This window comes from Protopterus annectens, chromosome 5.part0 (assembly GCF_019279795.1).
Source record: "Protopterus annectens isolate FY-2018-M chromosome 5.part0, PAN1.0, whole genome shotgun sequence".
Classification (NCBI taxonomy): Eukaryota; Metazoa; Chordata; order Ceratodontiformes; family Protopteridae; genus Protopterus; species Protopterus annectens.
Window position 1 is genome coordinate 771,277,219 of NC_056735.1, and position 26,105 is coordinate 771,303,323.

At 38.0% G+C, this 26,105-nt stretch overlaps 1 protein-coding gene across 3 annotated transcripts in view; it reads left to right on the plus strand.

Annotated features, from left to right (window-relative positions):
* The window catches only part of ATM (ATM serine/threonine kinase), a 3,174,581-nt gene that overhangs the window by 1,763,691 nt on the left and 1,384,785 nt on the right, over window positions 1-26,105 (plus strand). For all 3 annotated transcript variants that reach the window (XM_044072618.1, XM_044072619.1, XM_044072620.1), the window contains 2 exons: window positions 6,025-6,113; window positions 6,213-6,315. In XM_044072618.1, the coding sequence (XP_043928553.1) occupies window positions 6,025-6,113; window positions 6,213-6,315 (192 nt within the window). The remainder of the gene's footprint in view (window positions 1-6,024; window positions 6,114-6,212; window positions 6,316-26,105) is intronic.

Consider the following 26,105-nt stretch of genomic DNA (forward strand, 5'->3'; position numbering starts at 1 on the left):
CAGAATAGAGAGAGAGAGTTTTGGATGCAGGAGGCCTGTATTTACAAGTTAGATGGATATTTCATGGTGTGTCAGATCCAGATATGGTCTAATCTGCCGTATCAGGTAACAGGTTGCGAGGTTTCCAGACGTGGAATGATTTTGCAAATAGGACTATTGGCCATTTCCTTTCATGTCAGGAATGTCAGGGCACCAAGGGGTCAGAAACCTTAAGTATTTGGCCATACCTGCAACTGAGGGATAAGTTTTACAAAGCTAAAGCTAGAAAGGAGAAAATAGATAGCAATTTACATCCACTATATACATGTGGCACCACAATCAGGGACAGAGTGGCAAGGGTATGTTAACTCGGTGTTATACTTATTTAAAGAGGGAAGTGATGGAATTGGGGAACAGACCAAACAAGCTGGCACAAATTGCTGGATGCCCCACTTCTGGAAGAAATATGATCCAGTTTTGTTTGCGATTCTTACCCTCTTAGATTTATTCCTGTTCTGTCCTTCACTAGATTTAAGATAATTAATGCATGTGAATACTCCCCCTATTTTGATACATCCAGCCTGCTTCTAAATAAAGGGTTGTGCTGGAGATGTTTGAGTCCCCCATGTGCTGGAGATGTTTGAGTCCCCCAAGGCAGATTATTTACATGTTTTGCAAAAATTCCCTGAAAAATAGCAGTTGCGGAAGTTGGTTGTCAATTCAGCCAGCTTGGTGACTCACTCACCATTACCAGATCATAAGCTTACTATTTTCTGTTTATTAGGGTTTGAGGCTAACCCTCCTTATATTAAATGCTGCAATCTTAAAATGGGCAGAAATATTTGGCTCTGTAGCTTGTGCCATTCTTTTGAAGAACTGGGAACTTGGTTTGATGTACAACACGATAAGCAAACTGTTCACTATTTGAATAGACTTTGGGTTCATACCAAAACCCACAAATACTCTGATTGTTTTAAAGAATGCTGATCTGCTTTCTTATTCTGCTTTAGATAAGAGAATGTGAATGGTCAGTGTTTGTACTACTTGGGTAGTCGTATGCATTCCTTATGTAATGTTGCGTCATAGATGAGGAAATGTTATGTATTATGTTTAAGGGATGATTCTTGTATCTTCGGAACAAATAAATTCAACTTTGGTGGCTCAGGCAAAACACTCTCATAAAAGAATCCAAAATGCAAATAAATTGAAAGAAATTGCAGCACAGCTTAAAAAAAACCCATAAAATCTTTAATATAGCCAACAGGTAAGCGCAAGACATAATAGTGAACTTTCAGCTTTTTGTCAGGTACTGTCTACTTTACATACTGAATTTTTAGGCAGAGAATACAGTCAGAAAGCTGGATTGTTTTATCAATTTTGATGAAGTTAATAGGAGAAGCAGTGGATGCCCCTATTTGTTAGGAGCAGATTCTACCAGTAGGACTAATGTTAATAGACAGAGCAATATTAAACGAACAAGGATGCTTCTGTCATTTTCATCTGATATTGATTGTATTTGCAATGTGATGAGAAGGAAATGGCATATACTTATGGCTGTTGAGAATATCAAACAAATAATAAGCACTAATCCCATATTTAATTTTAAGAATAAGTATTTGGAAAGATTACTGTGTCATAAGAACGAATCAGTGAAGTTTGTAGAATCCCAAAGTATAGGTACTTTTAGTTGTAGGTCCTGTAGTGTGGGCTCATACATGGAAAATGATAATACATTTGTATAGCCTACATACAGTAAAGTTTATAGATTCTGTTCATATCCTGACTGTTCAAGTAGGAATTCAGTATATGATGTAAGAAATGTCCCGCATTTTATGTTGGCAAAACAAACCATTCTTTGTGAGAACTTGTTTGTGAACACATCAGAAATATCCATAGACAAGATATAAAGAATGCATTAGCGAGACATAATAGGTAAAAGACCTGATCATAGTTTAACTTTTTTAATACTACAGTTGATCAATGATGATCTTGGAATGGGAGATGAGAAGAAGAATAGTATCCTTTGGGAAGAAAACCATCCTTGGGAACTATCATATTGACAACACACCACTTAGAGTTGACCCAGTAGTCAGGGGCTTAGGGACGCACATAAATAGTAATCTAGTCTTTATCCTCCCGTGTCTACAGTGGTGAGGAAATCATTCTGTATTGCACAACTTATAAACAAAGGTATGGCATCTAAGCCCAAGGAAGTCATTGTTCCACTGTATTCGGCATTCATCAGACCTGTCATTGAGTACACTGCCCCCCTTGGTATGTACCTAATCAGGCATATCCAACAGCTGGAATGTCCAGAGAGGTTCCTCACTAAAAAAAATAAAAGAAGTAAGTAATATGTCCTATGCTGACCGCCTCAAGGCCCTATCCCTGAATTCTGTCTCCTACAGGCTTTTGAGGGGAGCTCTTTGCCTGGCATGCAGGGCATTATTAGACCCCACTCTGATGGACCTCCTGCATATCCACAAAACGAACAGTACCAGAATTGCCTGTTCTAAAGACTTAAACCTTGCCTGTGATATAAATAGGACCTGCTGGAGAGATAGGTATGTATCCCAGAGACTACCCCATCTATGGAACAGGTTCCCCATCCATGTGAAGCAGAGTTCCTTCGTAACCCAATTCAAGCGCAACTTGAACAATTGGATGGGAAACCGGAAATTCATCCCTGGTTTTGGCACCTATGTCTCTAATGCAAGCAAGTAGCTTGTAAATGGTTCATCTCCCAGGCCCATGCTTACACTTATCAAGGGTATCAGAACTTGTCAGAGATTTGGGGTACATGGCTAGGCTTAAAAAGGCCCTTGTGGTCATTAGCCTAGTAAACACCTATGAACCTATAAATTGAAACTTTTGAAATGTGTTGGATAATTGTGTTACAATCAGATAAATATTTCGGTCTCAATGAGACTGTTTCTTTAAAGCCCTTCCTTAAGTCACATGATTTATTCAAATAATTTTAGCTGTTACTTTGTTGCAAATAGTATTTAAACTGTTATTTTAGTTATCGCTCAATATGATCTAATGAAGCATCCATAGTGAAAGTTAAAGCGTTCACCTGTTAGCAATATTAAAGATTTTGTTTCTTAAGCTGTGCTGCAGTCTGTTGTTTTATTTGCATTATGATTGTTGTGTCTGACAGCTGTGTAACTTGAGAAGGGAGGTTCGTGAACTAGTACTGGCCGAGTTTCTGTACGGGAAAAATGACTCGTTCGTTCTTTGCAGTGATAAAATATTTGCCTGCTTTTATTGCTTGGACCTTGTAGTCTTTCAGCGATATTAGTTTCTTTCTTGTTGTTGAAAGTTTTTGGATATTAATAAAATTATTTTCAAAAAAAGGGTCTTAATTACTTTCTCATTGCCAGGTTTGGGGCATACAAATACTGTGCTCTTTCAGTTAATAAATCCAGCTGTAAAACATCAATTCACTTGCTTATTTGTAGTGTCATAATACAGTCTGCTCCTTTCATTTTCTAAGTTACAATAAAAAATCTCAGGTTTTCTGTGCAGGTTCCGTCTTCTACCATTTTCTTTAACTCTTTTTGATAAACGCCTTGCTCAGCCAGACTTTCTTGATTTCTCCCTCTGATTTTTGCAATTTTCTCAGCTCATATGAACAGTTAGTAAAAGCGTGTCTCTTGTTTTACATTTTCCAGCCTTTTATTTAACTTTATATATTCCTTCATTGTTTCATGTGTTCTAAACACCTGAGTGTGTTCAATTTATTTTATTTTTTTTTCTTACAAATTACTGGAAGCCATCTTCTGCACCAAAGCTGAACTTTGAACTGCGTTTTGCTGAACAGCTACAAGATTTCTCTCAGCTATAGTGCTCCCTTCTCTTTTTCTGGTCAAATTTCTGTTACTTTCCACAAATTTCTTCTTTGCTGGCACACAGACAGTGTAATTGTATGCCAGGAATGGAATTTTATCCAGTTTGAGAGCTTTAGTGACTTTTTTCACAGCTGTAGTTTTCACACTGGGAGAGCCTTATTCAACCTGTTGATCAGTGTGCAGCCATCTTGGAAGTTCATTTTTGTTTAATCCTGTTTGTTTTGCTTTTTTGCACGTTTTCTAGTCCTTTTAAAAGTGTGTCCTGCCTAGTACGACTAATTTAGTTAACTACTTGCATTTCTTTACTGGGATAGTGGATTGATCCATGTGAACCCATTTCAGCTACTGCCCAGGAGACGGTACAAATACATATGATAGTAAAATAAAACAAAAGATGACATACGTACCAGATACAAATGAATAACATTATATAAGGTCAAGCAAAGAATGCATAGCGGTGAAATCAGAATATGTGAACAGCTGAGCAGTTAACATTTGATTACAAAACTTAGCACACAGTATTTATATGTTTCAAGTAATATTTCTTACAATTAAAAAGAAAATCTGCTACTGAATATGAATTATTAACCATTTTAGTTATCAGAGAATCAAAAGTATTTATTTTACTTTCCACCCACTTAGCAGCCTCAGAAGAAAGATGAGGCTCAGGGTTTTCAAATTTTTCTGCTTGGGTCCAGTAAGACAAGCTATAAGTTAATGTTGAACTTATGCTTAACAGAAAGTAAGTTTACATCCTGTGACTGTACAAAGATTGGAAATTAGGAAACCAGCAGGCTGACCTTGCCTGTCCTATGTGGGAACTTTAGCAAAACATTTTTGTTTTATATTATGCCTTTTTTCTGTAGTGATGACAAAATTTATCACAGTTGCCAGTGTATTTGGTTGTGTGGGGAGAAAAACTCTATGATTAAGCAAATGTAAAGCTACAACACATACATATTGTGCAGTGTGAATGCAAAATATGCAAATAAAGGCTGCCTCCATGGGGGTATAGGGATAAAGGCTAAAGCCCTGCCTACAGTGCTGGTGCTCTGGGTTCAAGTAGTGGCTTGGACATCTGTAGCACCTGGCTAGAGAGAGATGGGAGTGAGGGGTTATCTCTGGCTTACCCATCCAGGGAAGAGGGAGGCAGCTCTGTGTTGCCATTAAGATGGTACTTAGCAGGAGCATTGAGTTTTACCTATGTGGAGTATATGTGGAGCATAGTCTTAGTGAGCATGCGCTGCTATTGTGATGCAGACATTGCATAATCTAGTGTGCAGAGGCACACTGCTGGTGGCAGTACTCAGCAGAACTTGCAGGGCTGCCAAGAAGGAGGAAGTGCTCTGTCAGGGAGGGTAGGCCACCCAGAAAGACCAGTAAACTTGGGCCTACTCCATACCACTTGACTCTTACTGCTGGGAGAACAAATAGGCTGATCTGGTTCCCCTAGCAGGAATGAATAGGCCAGTGAATCCTCACCTTACCTCACATGTGAATGCTCAGCTCTAACCTGTGCAAAACAAATCTACTGATTGGGTGTAGGCAATTGATTCATGGGCCTAGGCCATATGAGGATGCAAAAAAAAAATGCAAATACAGTAGACTCCCTCTTATCCAGTCTCACTGGGACCGAACCTTAGGCTGGATAAACAAATGGCTGGTTAATCAGAAAAAAGCACACAAAATGGCTTTTATAGGTTATAAATCAGCTAGAATAACAGGATTTGTGTTAGTATGCATTTTTAATGAATATGAAGTCTAAAACTCAAATGTCTGCCATTATTTAGCCCAGAGGAGGCGGAAGTGTTATTCTTCTCTGTTGTCTTTTGCTAGGGCTATGGCAGAAATTTGATGGCCAGTTAGAGAGGCCGGATAACAGGGAGTCTACTGTAACAGATCTGCAGACTGATGCAGTAGTGATAGTAAAATTGCTTAATGGAAAGTCTTTCTAGATCCGGCTGCTCAGAGTAGCAGTCTGTCCTTCAGAACTGTTTGTAGTGTTTGCCTTTACCATTCTACACTCCTTCCCTACAAAACTGTGCATTTGATATGGTAAGTGATGAAGAATAAGTGTAATTATGTTCTAGTATGGAGGAATGCATCACTCTTCACAATGTGGGTCATCAGTAAAGGGAGGAAACTAAAGGAAACAGTTGTATTGAGGAAAGTACATTTTATTTTATTTTCACAGGATCTGCTGATGGAGATCTATAGAAGCATTGGTGAACCTGACAGCCTTTATGGTTGTGGTGGTGGCAAAATGTTGCATCCTCTTGCCAGGTAAGGAATGAACGAAGTGCAAATGCATTTTTTTTTAGTATTTTTTTTTAACTTAATATTATCATTACTGTATTTTAAAAATGTTTTTATTTGTCGTAGAATCCGAACTTATGAACATGAAGCAATGTGGGGAAAGGCTCTTGTAACATACGACTTGGAAATGAATCTTTCAGCAGCTACACGTCAGGCAGGGATAATGCAGGTAACACCAAATATTTAAATGCAGAAACAGAAACTTTGTTGTCTCTCTCTAGGTTTTTTTTTGCATTACCATGTAGTGGAAGAGATCAGCAGTGTTTGAATCAAGTGTCACTCACTGCTGACATCCTTTAATTTTCCTTCTGACATTTACAACACTTGTGAGGAGTTTGTTTAATCTTTATTCAAACATCACAGGTTAAGGTTTAATGTGCATTTACATACATTAATAGAAAAGAAAAAACATAATTTATGTTGTCACTGTCATGTGATGCACAAACATACACATGAACACACACACACACACACATATATATATATATATATATATATATATATATATATATATTCCTTTTAACAATTTTCATTCACCCCAACATTACATAAATTGCTCAGTTTCTCTCTCATCTTAGATCTCATGCCTCCTCCTAAACATTATATCAGATGTATTATTCCAACAAATTATATGTATTTCTATGAAATTTGCTTATTTCGTTTTCTAAAGATCCTCAAGTTCTTTTGTTCCTCTTTACTGTATCCAGAGCTGATGCAGAATATAAATTTTGATTTTGATTTTTAGTAATTGCTTTTTGGCAGCCAGTAGCATTAAACTTAGGCCAATAGTCTTGGTAGTTAGTATCTTATATCCCAGCTCAAACTGATCCCTTCATTAGTTATGCTTGTTTCCCCTAGCATTTCCATCACAGTACTCTGTAGTTTTTTTTTTTCTGACAGGTTGTTGCATTCCCAAAAGATAGGTTCCCAGTTACCCCTCTTCACCATTATACCTCCAGTATTTGATATCTATCTGAAGCAAAATCCTCTGAAGTCTGATTGATATTTAAAATATTTTTGCAAACTCTTCTATGCAAAACTTTGTACCTCATGAGCATTGTTGCATACTAGAGAAATTACTTGCCATTGTTCCTTTGTAAATTGCCTTTCCATTCTTTTTCCTAATATTTTCTAATCTCTTCTGAGTGATTCTTACAGTTATTTTGCAGTGTTTTCTGACTGAATCTTATAGTTATCTTGCAGTCTTTTATGCACCATAGTAATTATCCTTTTTTTGATAGCAGCCTTTGAGCTAGACTGAACTAAAAACTTTGCCAGATCTGGTCTTTCCCTTAGCATTCCACTATCCCTTTTTGTTTGCCTATAGTCTGTTATTAATCCCTGATAAGGAAGGCAGTCTGTAACTTTTAGTTCAAATATCTCCTGTGCCTCACCCCACTCTCTTACAATTTCCTGTGTAGTTATTTGCTTCCAGTATCTTAGTTCCTTTGATAATTTTCTCTAGTAAATTACCTATTATTATACCCCAGCTTGCAGTCATCCCAATTGGTAAAATCTCCTTTCTTCATTCCCATGTCAGCTTAATTCTTGAAATATTTTCTGCTGCTTTATAAATATAATATTCTGTGGGTCTATATTAAATGAACGAAAGTTCATATAAGCAAACGCTCAATGAGCGAAAATCCCAGACATCGAAAACAATGATGGTGGGGCTGTGCCCCCCCTCACTAAATATATATTCCAAGTCCGAGATTGCACTACAGTGAGCAAAGGGCAAGAATTCCAATCTTCACTGTACTGTGATCCCACAACATGCATCTTGATGTCTGGGAGTTTCACTCATTAGAGCATTCGCTTATATGAACTTTCATTCATACAATATAGACCCATATTCTGTATGGTGGTTGTTATTCTCCTTAATTACCAGCATCCAAAAACTTAATCTCTCCTTATTTCTCATATTCCTTCCCTGTTTCATCATCATTCATTTCCACTTTGATTTATAACTTTCTGCTTGGGTTATGTATACCGGCTTAACTGAGTAGCTTTAAGGTATCCTTTCAAATTAAGTTTTAAAGGAAGAATCCACTTATCCCACTAAACTCTTTTCTTCTTCCCCTCCCAAATAAATTCCATCAAATCAATTTTATTAAATATCATCCACAATTACTACTCTGATAATAATATTAATGACCTGTATATAAAACTAACTGAACAGAAACATTCTTACTGCCTATATCTTGTTATCCATATCCATAACCAAGAGCTTTCAGGTTCTCAATTTTTGTATTCTCTGTTTAGTGCCTTCACACATAGCCTTAGCTGCTGTAACTGATCTCTTTTTAGTCCATACACGTAATACTTTGTCTTATCTTCCCATAGTATGAGTATTGCTAATCCAAGTCATGTGTGAGTAGATAGTTTACTGCTATTGTTTTTGTTTCATCTTCCCATAAATATTGGTGTTGCTGAACCAATTCATAATTGGGTAGATAGTTTAGTGCTGTTTTTGTTTTAGCTTCATTATTTTTTTTTATCTCAAAAGACTTGATACTGTCTCAGAATATTCAATTTCACTGAAATGTCCTTTTCTGGATTTAACTAGCTTTTCTTGATTTTACCATACCATTTATATCCTTGAATTTGAGAGCCCCTTATTTTTTTTTTTGCCAGTTTCTGTAAATATAAAACCAATAACAAAGGGGAAAAGAGAACACCCCTCCATGGTTCTGCTGTTCAAATACAGCTTGTTGGAGAGTAACCATCCCTCCTTAATTCTCGCCTCAGACCCTTCATATAAGCTCCTAATTAACAATATTCTGTCAGGGAATGCAAATACCATTGCCTTACTTATAAAATCCTATCTGATTCTATTGAATACTTTCTCTGCTTCAAGACCCACTAACAATAGTGACATTTTCTTACATTTTGCTTTTCTGTGCATCACCATTGTTCTGTTAATGTTGTCAAATGTTTTTTACTCCACAAAATCATTCTTATCCATATCTATGAATTTCAGCAGCACCTTTGCAATTCCCTTAGCTGATGTAGACCTAAAAACTTCATAAACATGGTTTAAAATTGAAATGGATTGATTTGAAGCTGGATCTGAAAAGTTATTACCCTCTTTGGGGTAATACAGCCACCATAGCTTTCCTTTAAGTTGCTGAAACTCCCCCCCCCTTAAAATAGTATTAACCACCCGTATCTTTATCACTTTCTTTCCTCTCAGCTTCTAAACTACCACTGGAATACCTCTGTTCCTGAAGACTTCTGTGTTGCTTGATTGATTATATGTCACAATATTTATCTAATCTATTCTTATCTGAGCTGTTAATTTTTGAGCCTCATCTTCCTGTATCCTTGGCATAGTTAACTCTTCCATAAATATTTTAATTTGTGCCTTTTCTTAGTTTCCACATTTCTCTGCTTTATACAAATCTTCATACAATTTCCAAAACATCCCTAATACCTTTAGGAGGATCTATTGTTATTTTTCTTGTTTTAGGCTTTCAAAGTTTGGCAACAGCCCTTTCTGCTGTCTACTACATAAGTTATTGTGCTAAACATTTTTGTGCTTTTAGGTTATCAAAAAATAGTTGTGGCAACCTGTCTTAACTTATGCGTATTATCCAAATACTCCCTTGTTTTCCTGTTAGCATTAGCAGTTGCTCCTTTTCGTATTCTTTAATATTCCTCTGATTTTGCAGTACTTTGTCAGTCCCTCTAACTAATTCATATTTTTCCTATACCTCATTTTTCTTATTTCTACCATGTTTTTAAACTCCATTTTCAGTTTGTGCCACTCACTTAGCTATCACCTCTGAAGATACTTCTGTCTTCCTTAATGACTCTTGTACCATTTCCACTACCCATTTCTTAAATTCATCTTTTTAACAGATCAGTAGTAAAATGCAAGTCTTATTTTTACTTCATTATCTTGCATCATTATCTTAGTTTTTTAATGGCACATTATCTGAAGTAGGTGTCAAAGCTTTTAATGAAATATGCATGTTCCTATGAAACATTATTTATATCCATTCTAGACCAGTTATTGTATCTTGAAGAATAATATGTAGATTCTGTCTGTGTTCCTACTGCTGAATGTATATCTTCCTTGCCAAATATTCTCATATATTTCTTCAGAAATCTTCCCTCTTTTGTCATGTTTCCCTTCTATGTTCCCTTGATAGATCTTAACCATTACAAATCAGGTGGCAGTCCCCATCCATAGATTATAATCCCTACTGAAAGCTTTTATTTCTGTCATAGTTCTCTTAAGCTGTTTGATAGGTTTAGGTGAAATATAAATACATGGCAATGCAATCCTCCTCTTACTACCACAAATGTACAGATATTTATCTTTTTCCCCCACTTCTATCACTATTGGAGCCCCTCTGACAATAATGCTATTACTTCCCTTTTCCTTTGTTCTCGATATTCTTCTGAATTTCCACCTGAAGTGCTTTTCTTTGTCGGATTTTCACACTCCTTTCTGTTAATGTGTGTCTCCTGCAACATTGCGATTTTCACCCTGCAGTTCTTAATATAATTCAGTACTCTTTGAGTTTTGCCTATACCTGCAAGGTCTTATTCCATAATAATAAATACTAAATTGCTATTTATCTTGTTATCTATGATTGTTCCTTTGAATGTATGTCTCCAACTTTTAGCTTATACACATTCACTATTGTTTGGCAGGCTGATGTCTTATATAGTTGTTTATATTCATCTCCATTTGAACCTGTGTCACATTTATCATGTTTTGCAAGACTTTTTCCTTCAACCAAAATAAAAAAAAAACAAAAAAAAAAAAGATTTTCAGAACCCCCATCTCTTTTTAATGTACACCAGTCCCTCTAAATTATGTACATTTTGAAAAAATAAAGTTGACCTCTGCAAATAGAAAAGTTGACGAAATTGACAGTTGTATCCATAGACACTACCTTTTCTAAAATTAAGGGTAGACATGCTAAAGGGCTTGTTAAAACCTGTGTTCCCACTTAAACCAATTGCTGTCTGTTCTTTTCTTATCTCTGTTTCCACTCTGAGATATGAAAAAGAGCATGCATTCATTTTTTTTTTTCAGAAAATATTAACTTTTAACTCTAAGAAACAGTGAACTGGCTACCTTTAAATAAATAAACTAAATTGTGCACTACTGCATTAATTGCATTAAAGAATTAATGCTGTTGAAGAGACAGCTTGTATAAATGATTCACTTCCTTCAGTTTCAAACTTTTTTTACTGAACTTCTTGCCAATGTACCTTTAAATGTTATTTACAGTGTAGCTTGTACATTTTACTCAGCAGACCATGTTCAGCACTCTCATGATTAATTGTACATGTAGACTTCTTGTCTCCAAATAAAATTAGCATGAAAAAAACAGCTAGAAACCTTAAAGATCCATGAAATAATCTATGTAAATTTCACTCAGAATACACACTTCAGACCTCTCATGATTAGTTTCTTGCATCTGCAGACTCATTGTGTGTCAGTGATAAACTTTGCTGATGGAAACTGTAGCTAATAACATTGCAGATGTAAGAAATAACTGCCTTTTTTCATTTTCATTTTGTTATCTTATTTTTCAAGACTATTTAAGTCCATAGCTTAAACCAGAGACATTAATTTAGATATCATCTCTGTAAAAGCAAGGGTAATTATTCCCTTAACTTTTCATATAATGTATTGTAAGTATACTTTTATAGCCCCCAGCAGACAAAGATCACAACATCATATTAACTTTAACTTGCTTCTTTTCAGCCTTTCTTGCCTTTTTACAATGTAAAGCCAGATTACTGTACAAGTAAGAAAAATTACTTTCTCACTTTAATATCTTTGGCATATACAGCAGTCACTGATAAGTTTTTCCCCACCTGTCATTCAAAGTACCCTTGACTGCACACTATAAAAACAGCTTTACAGTATAATGTGTAATTTACATAGTGAATTTTTATACAAATATTAATAAAAACAAAACTGTTTTATTTATTTCTTCAAAGCCTTCCATGTCCTTCTAAACATTAATGACATTTAGTCTTCTTTTTTCTTGCAAAGTCTGATTTCACATGTCTAATTCTGTATCCAGTTTGGATTATTGTTTTATAGTCTCCCATTTATTCACTAATTTCACAATGTTTCTAGGTTTCCTGACCATCTCCATCTCCCATCACCAGTCTCTGGTTCAAGTCCAAGGTACTGCTGTTTCTTACAGTAAGCTCCTGTGCTTTTTTCTCTCAAGCATGGAAAATTTTTCATTGCCAGTTTTTCTCTGTTGGCTTTATTATTGTCCGAAGAGCGAGAAGCAGATTCCCCTTCTGTTTGCTGGATACATGTTTTTATTTCCTTCATCAAAAATGTATCTGGCCCTTCAGAAGAATATATTGTGAAGATAGCTAAATGCAGCAGCTTGAATCTCACACCTCCCTGCCAGCATTCCACTACTGCTGTGATTAACTTGCTTCTTTTCAACCCAGTGTGCAGTGAGTAATCATTTTCCATAAGCATTTTCTTGTCCCCAGTTTTTAATGCATTTCCCTTGTGCTGTAAAAGTTTGTCAAGCACAGCCCTTTCTGATGGTATGATTGCATCTTTACTAATATAGTTCTTGGCTGTTTTCTCATGGCCAGATTTGGAGCATAGAGACAGTGTGCCCTCTCAGTCGATATATCTTACAGTGCAGTACCAGCCCAGTTCCTTATGTACTTCCATAAAAGTAATGCAGTCTGTTTTGTCCATTTTTCTGTTATAACAGAAAATGTCAAGATTCTGCTGTGTTCTCCCTCTTCTAACTCTTAGTTTTTTTGAAACAGCTCTTGAGAAGCCTCATGTTTAGCCAGTCTTTTCTTTGTCAGCCTCTAATGTTTCTATTTTATCAGTTCATCTGAATTGAGTAGCTAGTTAACATTTCCATTTATTTCAGCATTTTTATTTGACTTTATATATGTCTTCTGTGTTTCACTTATTTTGAACATCTGTGAGTGCATTTGATGTATTTTTTCTTCTAATTTACTGGAAGCCATCTTCTTTAACAAGGCTGAAACCTGAACTCCTTCTTTTTGCTGAAGAGCTGCAAGATTCTTCCCAGTCAGATGTTTTTCTTTTCCTTTTTTTGGTTGATTTTTGCTTACTTTTGCCCATGCTGTTATCCAGGCAGTATAAGTACTAGCCAATAACTGAAATGTACCCAAATGGAAACTTTGCTGGCTTTGTTTCACATTCTCTGTTTTCACACTTGGAAGAACTCTAATCAAGCATTTGATTAATGTGCAGCCTTCTTGGAAGTTTAGCTGGTCTTGATCATCTTGGTATTTCTTCACCAGTCTTTGGTTCAAATCCAGTACTCCTGAGTCTTCTGGTCAGAGGCAGGACTTTTTTTCTGTCACTCAGGCAATTTCCCTTGGAATAATGGAAAACGTTTCACCAGCAAAGTCTCTCTATGGACTTTGTGATTGCCAGAAGATTGAGAAGCAAAGTCCTTTTCAGCTTGATGACTCACTCTTTGTTGGCTAAACTGTTTTTTGTTTTCTTCCCAGTAACATGTTCTTTATCCAAAAATGGCCTTGATCTTGCAGGAAAAAATATTCTGAAGACAGTTATATCTAGGAACTTCTGTACCTGCCTCTTTGTAAGTCCCCCGATTGCCAAGATAAACTTGCTTCTTGCCTTGTGGATAGCAAAAAATAATTTTCCAGAAATACTCCAGTGTCCCGTATTACCCGCGGTGGTGGTGCTGCGGTAGCGTTGTCACCTCACAGTAAGACGCTGTCCAGTTCGATTCTCGGCTAGAGCATCTTCTGCATGGAGACATGCATGAATGGGCATGCCTTCCTTGAAGGTTGTGCGTTAGGGCTGGTAACTCAGCACGTAAAAATTATCTACCAATCATTAGCGGACTGGAGTTCCACTGTGGCGACCCCTAACCGGGAAAAGCCGAAAGACACAAGAACAACAACAACTACAGTGTCCCGTATTGTTAATACTTTCCCTTTCTGACACAGTTTCATCAGGAGTAGCTAGCTTTTCGGGTATGTTTGCATCTTTACTTATATAGGTCCTCTCTGGTTTTGTCATGGCCAGATTTGGAACATAGACTTGATTTGCCCTGACATTTAAAAAATCCTGCATTAGAACAATAGGCTGTTTGCTTATTTGTACTTTGATAAAATGAATGCAGTCTTTTCTTCCATTTTCTCAGGTATGTACAAGAATCAATTTTTCTGTTTATGTGGTGTCTTTTAACTCTTTTACTACATTTTGAAGCCACTCTTCTTGAGAGAACTCATGGCCAAGCCCATCAGTCCTTCATCTCGGTCTCTTATTTCTGCAGTTTTATCAGATCATCTGAAAAGCAGTTTAAAGCTTATTCTTTTTTTTTCAGCCTTTTGTCATTTGAATTTATGTAGGCCTCCATTGTCTCCCATATGTTAAATACCTCTATGAGTGAATTTGGTTTATTTTATTTTATTTTTTGTTTAATTACTGGAAGCTGTTGCCTGTACTGAGGTGGAAGCAAACCTTGCTTTTGTCGAGCAGCTGCAAGGTTTCTCCCAAACAGCTTTTTCTTTTCGTTTTCTGGATGATTTTTGTTTTTCTCCAAATTTCTTATTTGTTAGAATCCATGCAGTGTATTTGATAACCAGTGACTGACTTTTATCCACATTGATATCTGTTAGGATCTTTTTTTAATTTCTCAGGTTTCACATTGAGAGAGATCTAATTAACTTGCTAATCAATGTGCTGCCATTTTAGAAGTTTGACTTGTAAGATGTGTGTGAGCACTACTGTACTAATCTAACTTTCACGATCTTCTTTAGTGAGTAGCTGATGAGATTTCTTCTTTTTTTAGATCTCAGTCCCATCAAAGAATTCTTGTATTGTGTAGATCCCAGAGTTGGGTCCTGCTTACACCACCTGATTGTATCATGATATCAGTTGCTAGGCTTGAAGGGTATGTTGAGCCCTTATGTCTGCTAGTTCTTTTCTGCTTGTTACACGTATACATTGTAGAAAAGTATCCTGTGTTTGATGCCTTAGGAACTCTGACATTCTGGGTGTGCCCGTGGTCATCAGATGATGATGTAGGATCAGCATTCTCACTGTCTAGGAAAAGTGCAGAATAAGAAAGATTGTGTCTCAAATACTCACCCTTCAGTTTGGCTACCCTTTAAAGAAAGTGTAACGAGATATCATGGCTGAATGGTGGCTATCATGGGTGTTGGTAGATGATTAACATATAAAAGTTTCTAGGTTACAGGTGGATCAAAGGAAGACGGGGATCAGGAGCACAGACACTGGCAAAAGCATTCAACATCTCACTCTATGTCCAGCATAGTTTCTGGCCTGTAGGAGACTAAATAGTTTCCATTGGTTTGTGGATAAGTGAGGTTGTGTTTGTTGTCAGCTTCTAATACAGGAAGGAACTGGAGAACATCCAGCCTTCCAAGTGAGTCTCAGGGTTTCATCAGTTGACCAATGCAAGCCTGATTTTCTGGAGCACCTTCTGCACCAAGCTGCCCATGTGAAACAGTTCCTTGAATCCCCCTGCAAATGTCTGGTGACAGAACTTAGGGTTATAGAGTTTACTTCTCTCATATCATCCTTCCTTTCCACATTGAATCAGAGTCAACAGCTAAAGTTGAGGAGATGCTTCTGGCTTCTTCTATTTCCACTGTGCCTTTGTGCTACCCTTTGATATTGCACATTAATGCATTGTTTGACATATGGTAAGAGATGGCTGTGTGGGTATCAGAATGCATCTTTAGAGAGCAGAGATAGACAGTAGTGCAAGGCCATGTGCCTACCTCTTACAGATTTGTACTACCTCCCCCTTTGCATTTTCCCTTGCGTTGGTGGTCTATCACTTATCTCTCCCTGTGTCCACTTCACTCATTCAAATGCTCTTGCATCTAGTCAGCAAACACCTACCTTTTTCTGGAGCCAGTGATAGGAGTTCCACCTCCTTTTGCTTCTATTTTCCCTAGGAATGAGATTCTGAAGGAACTGAGGTCTTTGTGTCAGATATTGGAAAAGATAATGAAGCCTCATTTCTCTCTAGTTCCTCCCTCCCTTTGAAAAGACTGTCAAATTTCTGAAAACCTGCTTGCTGCTTTGCCTTTTCACCTCTCACATAAGGCACTTGAAGAATGCTGTCTTTTAGTCTGGAAGAATTCAGAGTGTGCTCCCTGGTCTGAAGAAGACTGATTTCCTTTGTAAACCACAAGTGGAATGTAGTAACATCTGAATCATCCAATAGTAGATTTATCTGGTATATCTGCTGCACAGTGTAGGTCTCAGAGACCCAGCAGTCTTTCTGTTTTCCACAAGTTAGGGAGTCCAAAACTTTGGTCAGATTGGGGAAGTAAATGCTTTCATCTGTCACATCAGGCCTCAAAGCCCTTCAGTGTCAATTAAAGCTGTTCAGTACTAGTGAGTATCTCTGTAAAATTTACATTCTAATTTCTTTGGTTTTCATTATATTATGTGTAGAACCTCTATTCATAAACAAAAACTTTATCTTTACATCCTCTTTACCTTACCCAAGAATTTTACTTTCTGTAGGGACAATTATAGCTGAACATGGATTATCTCTTTATTTGACTGTTTCTTATCATAAACAGCAACAGTCAGCTATGGGTAGCAGGGCATTCTTACATTCCTTCATTTATTTATTTTTGCTAGGTAGGTTGACTGGTCTTCTGACCCTTTTTTGGCCTTGACCTGGGCATACTTACAATCACAAGCAGTGAGATTAACATATAATTAATTTGGCATTGTTGACTCAAACATTACAATATAACCTGTGGAATTTTAAGTCAAATCAGATTCAAGCAAACCACTTCACCTAAATGGAATGGTGAAGATAGCATTAGCCAAGTTATCTTCATGAGTAACAAATTTACTGCTTGCTAGTTGTTCGGTACTGTTTGCAGATTTTTTAAGAAGGAGGAAAAATTTGTGTGCTCATATTTACCGAGGTGATTATGGTTAACCATTAAAGTAAACATCTGTGAAAGTGCGTATATATAGTTGAATTTATAAACTTTGTAAGTCGTGGCATGCAATTTTTTTCTGTGTGTTGCCTTCAAGTAGTAAACCGTGCTATAATCGATCAGCCCATTTGCATCCCTTTGGCACAAGGAAATTGTGTGACACCATCTTCTGGACAGCTGTTTTTTTCTGCTTGGTAGCCGAAATCGCCACCCTCTTTATAGCAGATGTGTGAGCTTGAATCTTTGAGGGTCTGCTATGCCTTTCCCAGCAGTGGAGTTATACATTCTAACACAGAGCCTTCTCAGAAGGCTTCTCATATTGGCAGCTTTGCAGGGCTGAATTCCTTATCATAAGCTGCATACTAAACTCCAGCTTCCCTGGGAGAGTCAGTGTTGCAGTGGACTGGATTGTCTCCTTCTTCCTAGGATGAGTGAGCTAGAATTGATTTCTCACTCCTACCCATGCTGGTCAGCTGCAACAGCTTCTGAGGAAGTAATCAACCTGGGCTGTCCAGTTCTTAGTGACAGCTTCATCCATCCTATGCCTTGGATCTGATGTGTGTGCAGTTCAACATTTAAGGGAGGTACATTTTTGCCTAACTCAGTGAGATGCAGAGTCTGTCATTTTCAGGTATATAAATGAAATAAACCAAGCTAGCCAAAAAAGGTAGCTGGACTCAAAGTGGCAGACACTTGATAACTTACAAATTATTCATTTAATCCAGTCAAAAGTCTTCTTGTATATGTTTTAATGTGTATGCTTTATTATACAGAATAAAGCACATTTTGTGAGTATTAGATGAGTTCAGGACACAGTATGTGTACATTGTCTTTCTTTTGTTTGAAAGTTCACTGTCTGCATAACATTCCAAAACAGCAGACATCCACTGGAAAAAAAAAAACATCAGTGGTTACTATCCACACTGGAAAACTAAATGCTTCCTAATCACTTGAAGACATTTAATGTCCCAATGCAATCACCCCTTCCCCTGTGTTGGACTTTCATCACCACATCCTCTATACTTGAACATTTCCACTGCAAGACTGTACAAGGACTGAGAGGGTAGAATACTTGAATAGTCCCTCTTCCCCAAGTATGTCTGACCTCATAGGCATATAAAAGTAAGCAGGGGACACATTTTAGATCTCTTCCTTGTTGTCTGTATAAAGAATCTTAACCTGCCCTTAGTTTTATGCGTTAAAAAAGAAGACATGAAGTATTGTAACTCAGATTCCTGCAGTACTCCTTTTTGAAGTCATCAACATTACACCTAGTAAACAAATGAAAAATAGATGGCTGTACTCCAGAAAATGACTTCTCACAATTGTACATATGTGACGAAATGCAGGCACTGTGTGTCCTGTATGAGCAGGATTAGGGCATGGTCTGGATACATTGGCATCAGGCTGATTACTGGTATGTATTTCCATAAATCCTTCAGATAGCAAACAACTTGACATGTTTTAAGCAAATTAAGTCTCTCTATTTATTCATTTAGTTTTTCAAGTCTGGTTTGGATGGTATGACATATCCATGTAGTCAAGAACAAGAGAGTATTGGATTAGTAGAAAAGTGATGGCACTTGACAGTTCAGGCCTTTGAAGTGAGAACCATCAGTTACTCTGAAGACATAGGAGAGGTGTCACAGGAGTGACAGGCAAGCTTAGACATTAGTGAGTCTGTGCAGAGAGGTATATCTGTGCTGGATATACAGCTGTATCTAACCTGTTAGCTACAGAAAGATGACATTTTCATAAAAGTCTTCTTAGCTAAGGCGTGCTGACATTGTAGAGACATATGAAGACAATATTTCACACTATCATGTAAATTAATGCAGACTCAAAATATTTGAAAGTTTGCCATCCAAAATATGTCAGTATGAGGACAGATACTTTGTTGTGGCAGCAAGAAGGGTGGACTGGAAGAGCAAAATCATGTAAGTGTATCACTATGGCAAATCTCTATCATTTATTATGGTATAACAAATTAGGAGTTAATGCTGACCATCTAAACTGATACAGAATGTTTAGTACTGCATATAAAAACAGAATATAGTGAAATGTGGTGTATCTAACATCTGGGAACCTGCTTAATGGGTTAATCTTCTGTTCCATTCCAGTACAGATTATTCATCTCCGAAGCCTCTATGCTCAGAACCACTTGTTACCTTCTCTGGCACATTAGCAAAGCACAATTACCCTCCTGTGCCTGCCATGTCTTCTTGCATATTCAGGAACTTGAACCTGAAGTACAGTGTGTAAAGGTTGCTAATTCAATGTCAGAAGCATTGTTACCATTTTAGTGTTTGATTGGCCTCCAAATAATTAACTACAACATGTGCTGGTAATATCTTTACAGCCTAGGAAAGGACCATAACATTGTAAACTGCATTAATTGCCAGTGAGTGACCACAACATCCTGTAATCATAAGAGGGAAAACTGCTGACCTGTCTCAGTCCTTAGCGGTGGTTGAAAATGTCTGACATTGAGATTAGCAGGAGTGTTTCAATTGCATTTCCAGGCCTGTGCTGGAACACCACCAAAAGGTCCTCTTGTCCATGGGAAGGAAGTCTTGTGGCACTTCTGATTTGATGCAGTCTTTTTTTTTTTTTTTTTGGTTGCAGTGTTAGCAAAGATTAAGAATTAAGGTAGTCATCTATGCAGGAGCATCATATTTGAGCCGAGTTCAAAAAACAGTCTGGTATAGTGTTGCATGTATAATGGTGGCACTGGGTCTGGACAAAGTAGAAGTGGTTTTAAAAGAAGTAATGGAAGTTGAAGTTGATTGAGCAATGAGGTCCAGTCTGGAAATCATAATGAATGTCATAGTCATTGAAACCTATTGGAACTGGGGTGGAGGTAAACATTCATGACATAAGACCTTGATTATGGGTCTTTTTTTTGTTTGTTTGGCTTTTTCTTTCCCTGCAACCCAAGTTGAACATTGGCACATTAATGACTGCGACTTACTGAAGAAGCAGTTTCATGTTGCCATTAAAACAAAAACCTGCTGATGTTTGAAATAAGACACTGGTAATGTATGGTCGAATAATATATTTGCAATTTCAGTTAATTTATCTGGAAGCAAGGCAAAAACAAAGGAAGTTGAGACTGAGTGGTATTTAGAAGGCGAGGAGAGTGTGGATTGTCTCAATAGTTTTGATATAAAGATGACCCTCTTGACTGGCTTTAGCAAAAAGTCTCCGAGTATAGTGAAAGCAGATAGACTGCCTGTGCTGAAATCTGAAGAAAAGTTTTGTAGTCCCAGGACACTGATGGTTTAGTTTACATCTTGATATGAAAAGGAGCTGGTGTTTTGGTATGTGTGGCAGGCATGAAAGATAAACAGTACAAGATCAGCCAGTGACTTCTAAGACATTACATAACAGAAGCATCTTACAGAGGTGATTAGGGAATGTAGAAACTGAAAATCAAATTTAAATTGGCAGTTGGGCAGATGGCAAGAAACACTGTAATTGCAGCTTCATGTTTTTGATTATATCGAACCCAACAGTCTGACTTAGGTTTGGAGAGGATTCCAAATCAGACGATTCAGAAAACAATTGAGATGATCAGTATGATCAAATAAGGGACAGAGGATTATTCTGGTGTTTCTTGGCTTATGAAAGATGGATAGAAATTTGGCATTTATTTGTGTGATATGTTGGAGTTTGGTGTTTTCAGACTGTCTGTTCTACAACATATTATTCAGTTTTTTGTCCATATTAGAGATATCAAGATGTTCTTAATAAGTTATATAGTAAGAAACCTGAGAGAGGAGTAAAAATGTACTTTGTGTAGTCCCTGAGTTAAGTACAGTAATACTGTTCAAGTGGAAGGTACTTTAAGACTGTACTTTAATTCCTACAGTAACAATATTCAGAGTTAAGTAGCTTTAGGGTAGAGGTCATGCAGTGTTACAAATGACTGTGTGTGTTCTGTAATTTTTGCTAGGTTATGTATTTATTAACATTTGTTGACCGGGAAAGTCCACTGGGTCAGAGACCCATTTTCAGTGGAGGCTCGGGGAGAAAAGCTCCACAAGCATTACAAAAGAAAGACAATATTTAAAATACAATTAAAAGTATTACAGATATAACAGGGAGAAAAACATATTACAATTTACATTTCTTAGGATTTACATTAAATTGAACTAGAAAAATCCTTACAATAGGATGCAATACTACATTACATCCCGACCCCCACCAGTCAAGGAAATCAAGGTAAAAAACTTCTCTAAAGCCAACTTCACACTCCTCAAGACTGAGGTGGGAAGTTTCAAAGCTCCCACTCAAATGGAAAATGATGACCCATTGGCAGAATCCTTTACAAGTGCATTCTATGAACACCTTCAAGAATGCATGGACCGAGCCATCCCAAGTAAAACCAAGACCAATTCCTCAAAAAAGAGGAAGCCAGTCTGGTGGACCCCAGCCATAAATAAACTTTACAACAGAAGGAGGAAACTCTTGCAAGATAGAACAAAATCCCAAAATAAGAAGGCATCTCTGATTAACATCAGTAAAAAAACTGCGCTCCCTCATTAAATCATCCAAGGCCAACTTCGAAAGAAAAATAGCCAATGACTCTAAGGATAACCACAAGGCCTTCTTTAACTATGTCAAGAGTCTAGGGGCAAACTCTCAGATATGCTCCGAGCTAGTGCATAATGGCCATAAATACGCAGAACCAACCGACATTGCCAACATCCTGGCTGAGAAGTTCAGTGCAAACTTTACCTCCCTCCCCTCTCCACCAAAGGGGCTAGCACCCATCCCAGAAGAATGTGGCGCTCCAGATATCTCAGACACACAAGTAAAGACAGCCCTTGCAAAGGCCAAAAACACAGCATCAATGGGACCAGATGCTATCCCAGGTTGTGTCTTACACGACCTTCAAAATGAACTAACCCCCCCTTCTCAAATCACTATTCAAACTTTCAAACTCAGCCTCTCTACAGGCTATGTACCCAAAGAATGGCGTACAGCAACAGTCGTACCACTCCACAAAGGTGGTGCCACAACTGACCCTGGGAACTATCGCCCTATAAACTTGACTAGCTTGGTCTGCAAAGCCATGGAACACATTATCATGGAGCTCATTAGCAGGTACATTAGGAACCTCCAGGCACTGGACCCCACCCAGTTCGGCTTTGTTAAAGGCAGATCTTGCCAACTGAACTTGGTCGAATTTTTCGAAACAGTCACCAAGGCCATAGGTGAAGGGAAGGTGGTCCACACAGCATATCTGGACCTCTCTAAGGCGTTCAACACCATCCCACACTCAGGAATCATAGACAAACTCACCAACTTAAGTATCAATCCCCATGTCATGAGATGGGTTGCCAATTGGCTCTCAGACGGAACCCACACGGTAAGAGTGGTAGGCGCCATGTTTGACTCTAAACCAGTCACAAGCGGAGTCCCACAGGGCTCAGTCCTGGGACCCCTCCTGTTCGTTATATATTTCTTCGAAGTACAGGCAAAGGCGGAGGGACTGTGGCTAACCAAGTTCGCAGATGACTGTAACTTGGGTGCAATAATTGACTCTCCAGCTGACATAGACATCCTGCAAAAGGGTCTCACAGAGACAAACACCTGGTGTCAAAGTCACGGCCTCAAGCTAAATGCCAAAAAATGCATAGTAATCCCATTTGGGAAAAACAAAGTACCTACAAACTACCACATAGATGGGAATCCACTAAGTACAGAAGAAGTAATTAGGGACCTGGGTACCCAAGTAGATAGCATGCTCTCCTTTGATAACCAAATAGCCAAAACAGTCAGGAAATCCTTCTATGTGGCACACCTGATCACAAAGGGTTTCTCATCCAAATCCAAGGAGGTGATTGTGCCTCTTTACTCCTCACTCATTAGGCCCATAATAGAGTACAATGCCCCATTTGGGATGTACCTCACTAGACACCTGCAACAACTAGAAAGACCACAGAAGTACATCACTAAGAGGATTAAGGGCCTTAAACAATTACTCTATGAAGCACGACTAAAAAAGCTCCAGCTCTTCTCAGTCGCTTACCGTCTGCTCAGAGGTGACCTATGCCTGACCTATAGGGCCATGTCAAACCCTGAACTAATGGACATGCTTCACCTCAAAAAAATGAGATCCCTCAGAACCACTCGTTCTAGCAACTTGAACTTATGTACAACAATAAACAGGACATGCTGGAGGGATAGATTCCTGTCCCAGCGACTCTCCTCACTCTGGAATAGAATCCCAATCCATATTCGACAGAGCTCCTCTCTGACCCTCTTCAAGAGAAATCTTGATGAGTGGATGGGTAATCATAAGTTCTACCCTGGGATCACTTCAGGAGCCCTGTTGACAGAGGCCCAGGTTACTAATCTAATGGGGAGGCGAAACCCATCACTCTGTGGCTAGGCTTATAAATACCCATGGGCAGATAGCCTAGTACTTACCTATGAACGTACCTATGAACCTATTAATATACAAGGCATGGACTAAGAAACATTGCTTTCTTTGGTAAGATTATGGTATCCTTTATAGTAGGAATACACTAGTAAAATGTGCAGACTGGGTTTGCAGAGTATTTAGTGAAATGTACTGTTTAAGATGGTTTGCTCCTGAGGCAGGTGCAGGATGGATTGTTTAGATAATGTGTTTTTAGAGCTACTTTAAATGTTTTTGGGTGGTCAATTTGGGTTATTTCTGATGGAAGATTATTCCATAATCTAGCTATGGTATGGGAGAACAGACATTGTCCTGCTCTTTTGTTGGGTTTAGTTACAGTAAGATCTTAGTGTTCTTGTGGGGGTATATGTTTGTAGGATTGAGTTGAGGGCAGGGCAGTCATTTGGTTTAGAAATTAGTTTGTGGGCTAAGGTTAGTTGGGTGTATTGTAGATGGTGGGAAAACTCTAGCCATTTTAGCTTGGTGATGGCATTGCAGTGATAACGGTGTGGTATTTCCGAGGCAAATTTGGCTATTTTGTTGTAACAGGATTGTAATTTATTACTAAAGGTTGTGTGCAGATTAGCAAAAATGGCACTACCATATAGACAGGAGGGAAATGAGTAGGGTACTGGCTAGTTTTATTTTGGTATCTTTATCCAAGTAGAGCTTGTGGCAATATAGTTTACCTAGTTTGAAATGGGTTTTCTTTACTGCAGTTAGGATGTGTGGTTCGTATGTGAGTTTATCTATTGTTATACCTAGTAGTTTGGCTGTTTTCACTAGTTCTATTTCTGTGACATCTTTAGCAAGGATTTTAAAGTCAATGTCAGGTGATTTTGTAGAAAAAAGTAGAAGTTTAGTTTTTTGGGGGTTTAGCGTATGTTGTGCATTAGTAAGTCATGATACGATAGAAGTAAAGGCCTGTTTAACTGTGAGGAAGTCTGATAAATTTTTGGAGGTAGATATCAGTGTTGTATCATTGGCATATTGGATGAAATTCTGGATTTGGGAGGCATTGTGCAGGTCATTGATGAAAATATTGAACAGTAATGGACCTAAAATGGATCCTTGTGGTACTCCTATATTGTTAGGTTGGTAATAGGATTGTGCAGTTAACCACCTTACTGATTGTTCCCTGTTCTGTAGGTAAGAGGTAAACCAGTTGAGGGATTTTCAGGAGCAACCTAGTCGTGATAGTTGTCTGTCGAAAGCCTTAGATAGGTCTAGTAAGATTACTGAAGTTGGATGGCCTGCATCCAAGGCTTTGTTGATAGAGTCTGTGAAAGATAGTAGGGCAGTAATGGTGCTATGCCCTGGCCGGAGACCATGTTGGGTACGGGATAGAAGAGCATTATTTGAGAGGTGTTTAAGTAGTTGTGAGTGAACACATTTTTTCAAGATTTTTGATAGTGGGGAGGGTATAGAGATAGGATGGTAGTTAGAAAGATCATGGGAGTTTCCCCCTTTTTGTAGTGGAGTAATGATAGATTTTTTCCATAGAGGAGGAACATAGGATTCAGAGAGAGAGAGCGATTTATGAGAATGGTAACTGGATATGCTATTCAGCTAGCTGCTAGTTGCAGATATTCTGGGGTAAGATTATCTGCAGACAATGAGCAAGGTTTGAGTTGTTTTAGGAGTTTCAAGATCAGTGAGGTGGGTACAGGTTGGATAGTGAAGGAGGTGGCTGGTTGTGTAGTAGAATAATCTGCAGGGGAGGGGAGTGTTTTGTTGGTGGGAAGTGTATGTTTGAAGTGGATGGGCAGTCTTTGAGTAGCTTTTTAATGGTAGAGATGAAGTGGGTATTAAAATCTTGGGAAATTTCTTGTGGTCTTTTGTTTGGTGCAGGGGGTGGGTTTTGGATGGTGCCTTGGTTAAGTAGAGAGGAGACAGACGTCCCAAAGCTTTTGGGATTGTTATATGAGGAGGATAGTTTAGCAGAAAAATCATCTTTTTTATCTTGTATCACTAGCTTTTTGGATTTGTTATGGAGTTCTTTGTAGTGGAGTTAGTTTTGTTTTGTCTTTCAGCCATATTTTCCATGCCTTGTTTCTAAGAAAGATAGTTTGTTTGGTTAGTTTTGTTAACCATGGGGCATGGTTGGTTTTAGTTCATTTAGTACGCATTGGAGCTAGGCTATTGAGGGAATGTAAAAAGACTCTGTTGAAATAGTCAACTGCTTCATCTAAGGGGAGTATTTTTAATGGGTTCCAGTTTTGGGAGTTTAGGATACTTATAAACTTATTTTGGTCAAAGTGGGCAAAATTCATGGAGGTTCTATATGAGTGCATTTTGATTGCTTGAGGGTGAGTCCTATAGGTATAAGCTGGAAGGTGGTCGCTTATTGTATTTGGTAGGGTGCCTGAGTTAGAGTAGTTTTGGGGATGGGTTACCATTATCCAGTCTAGGGTTGATTCAGAGTTTGTTGCTAGACTGTGAGTGGGAGTAGTGATGAGTTGGGTGAAACTGTGAAGGTTTATGCTGTTTGCTGGAGAGGGGGTATCTAAGTTTAGCCATTTAATATTGGTGCCTCCTAGAATTATAGTTTCATGCAGTACATTCTGATTTAT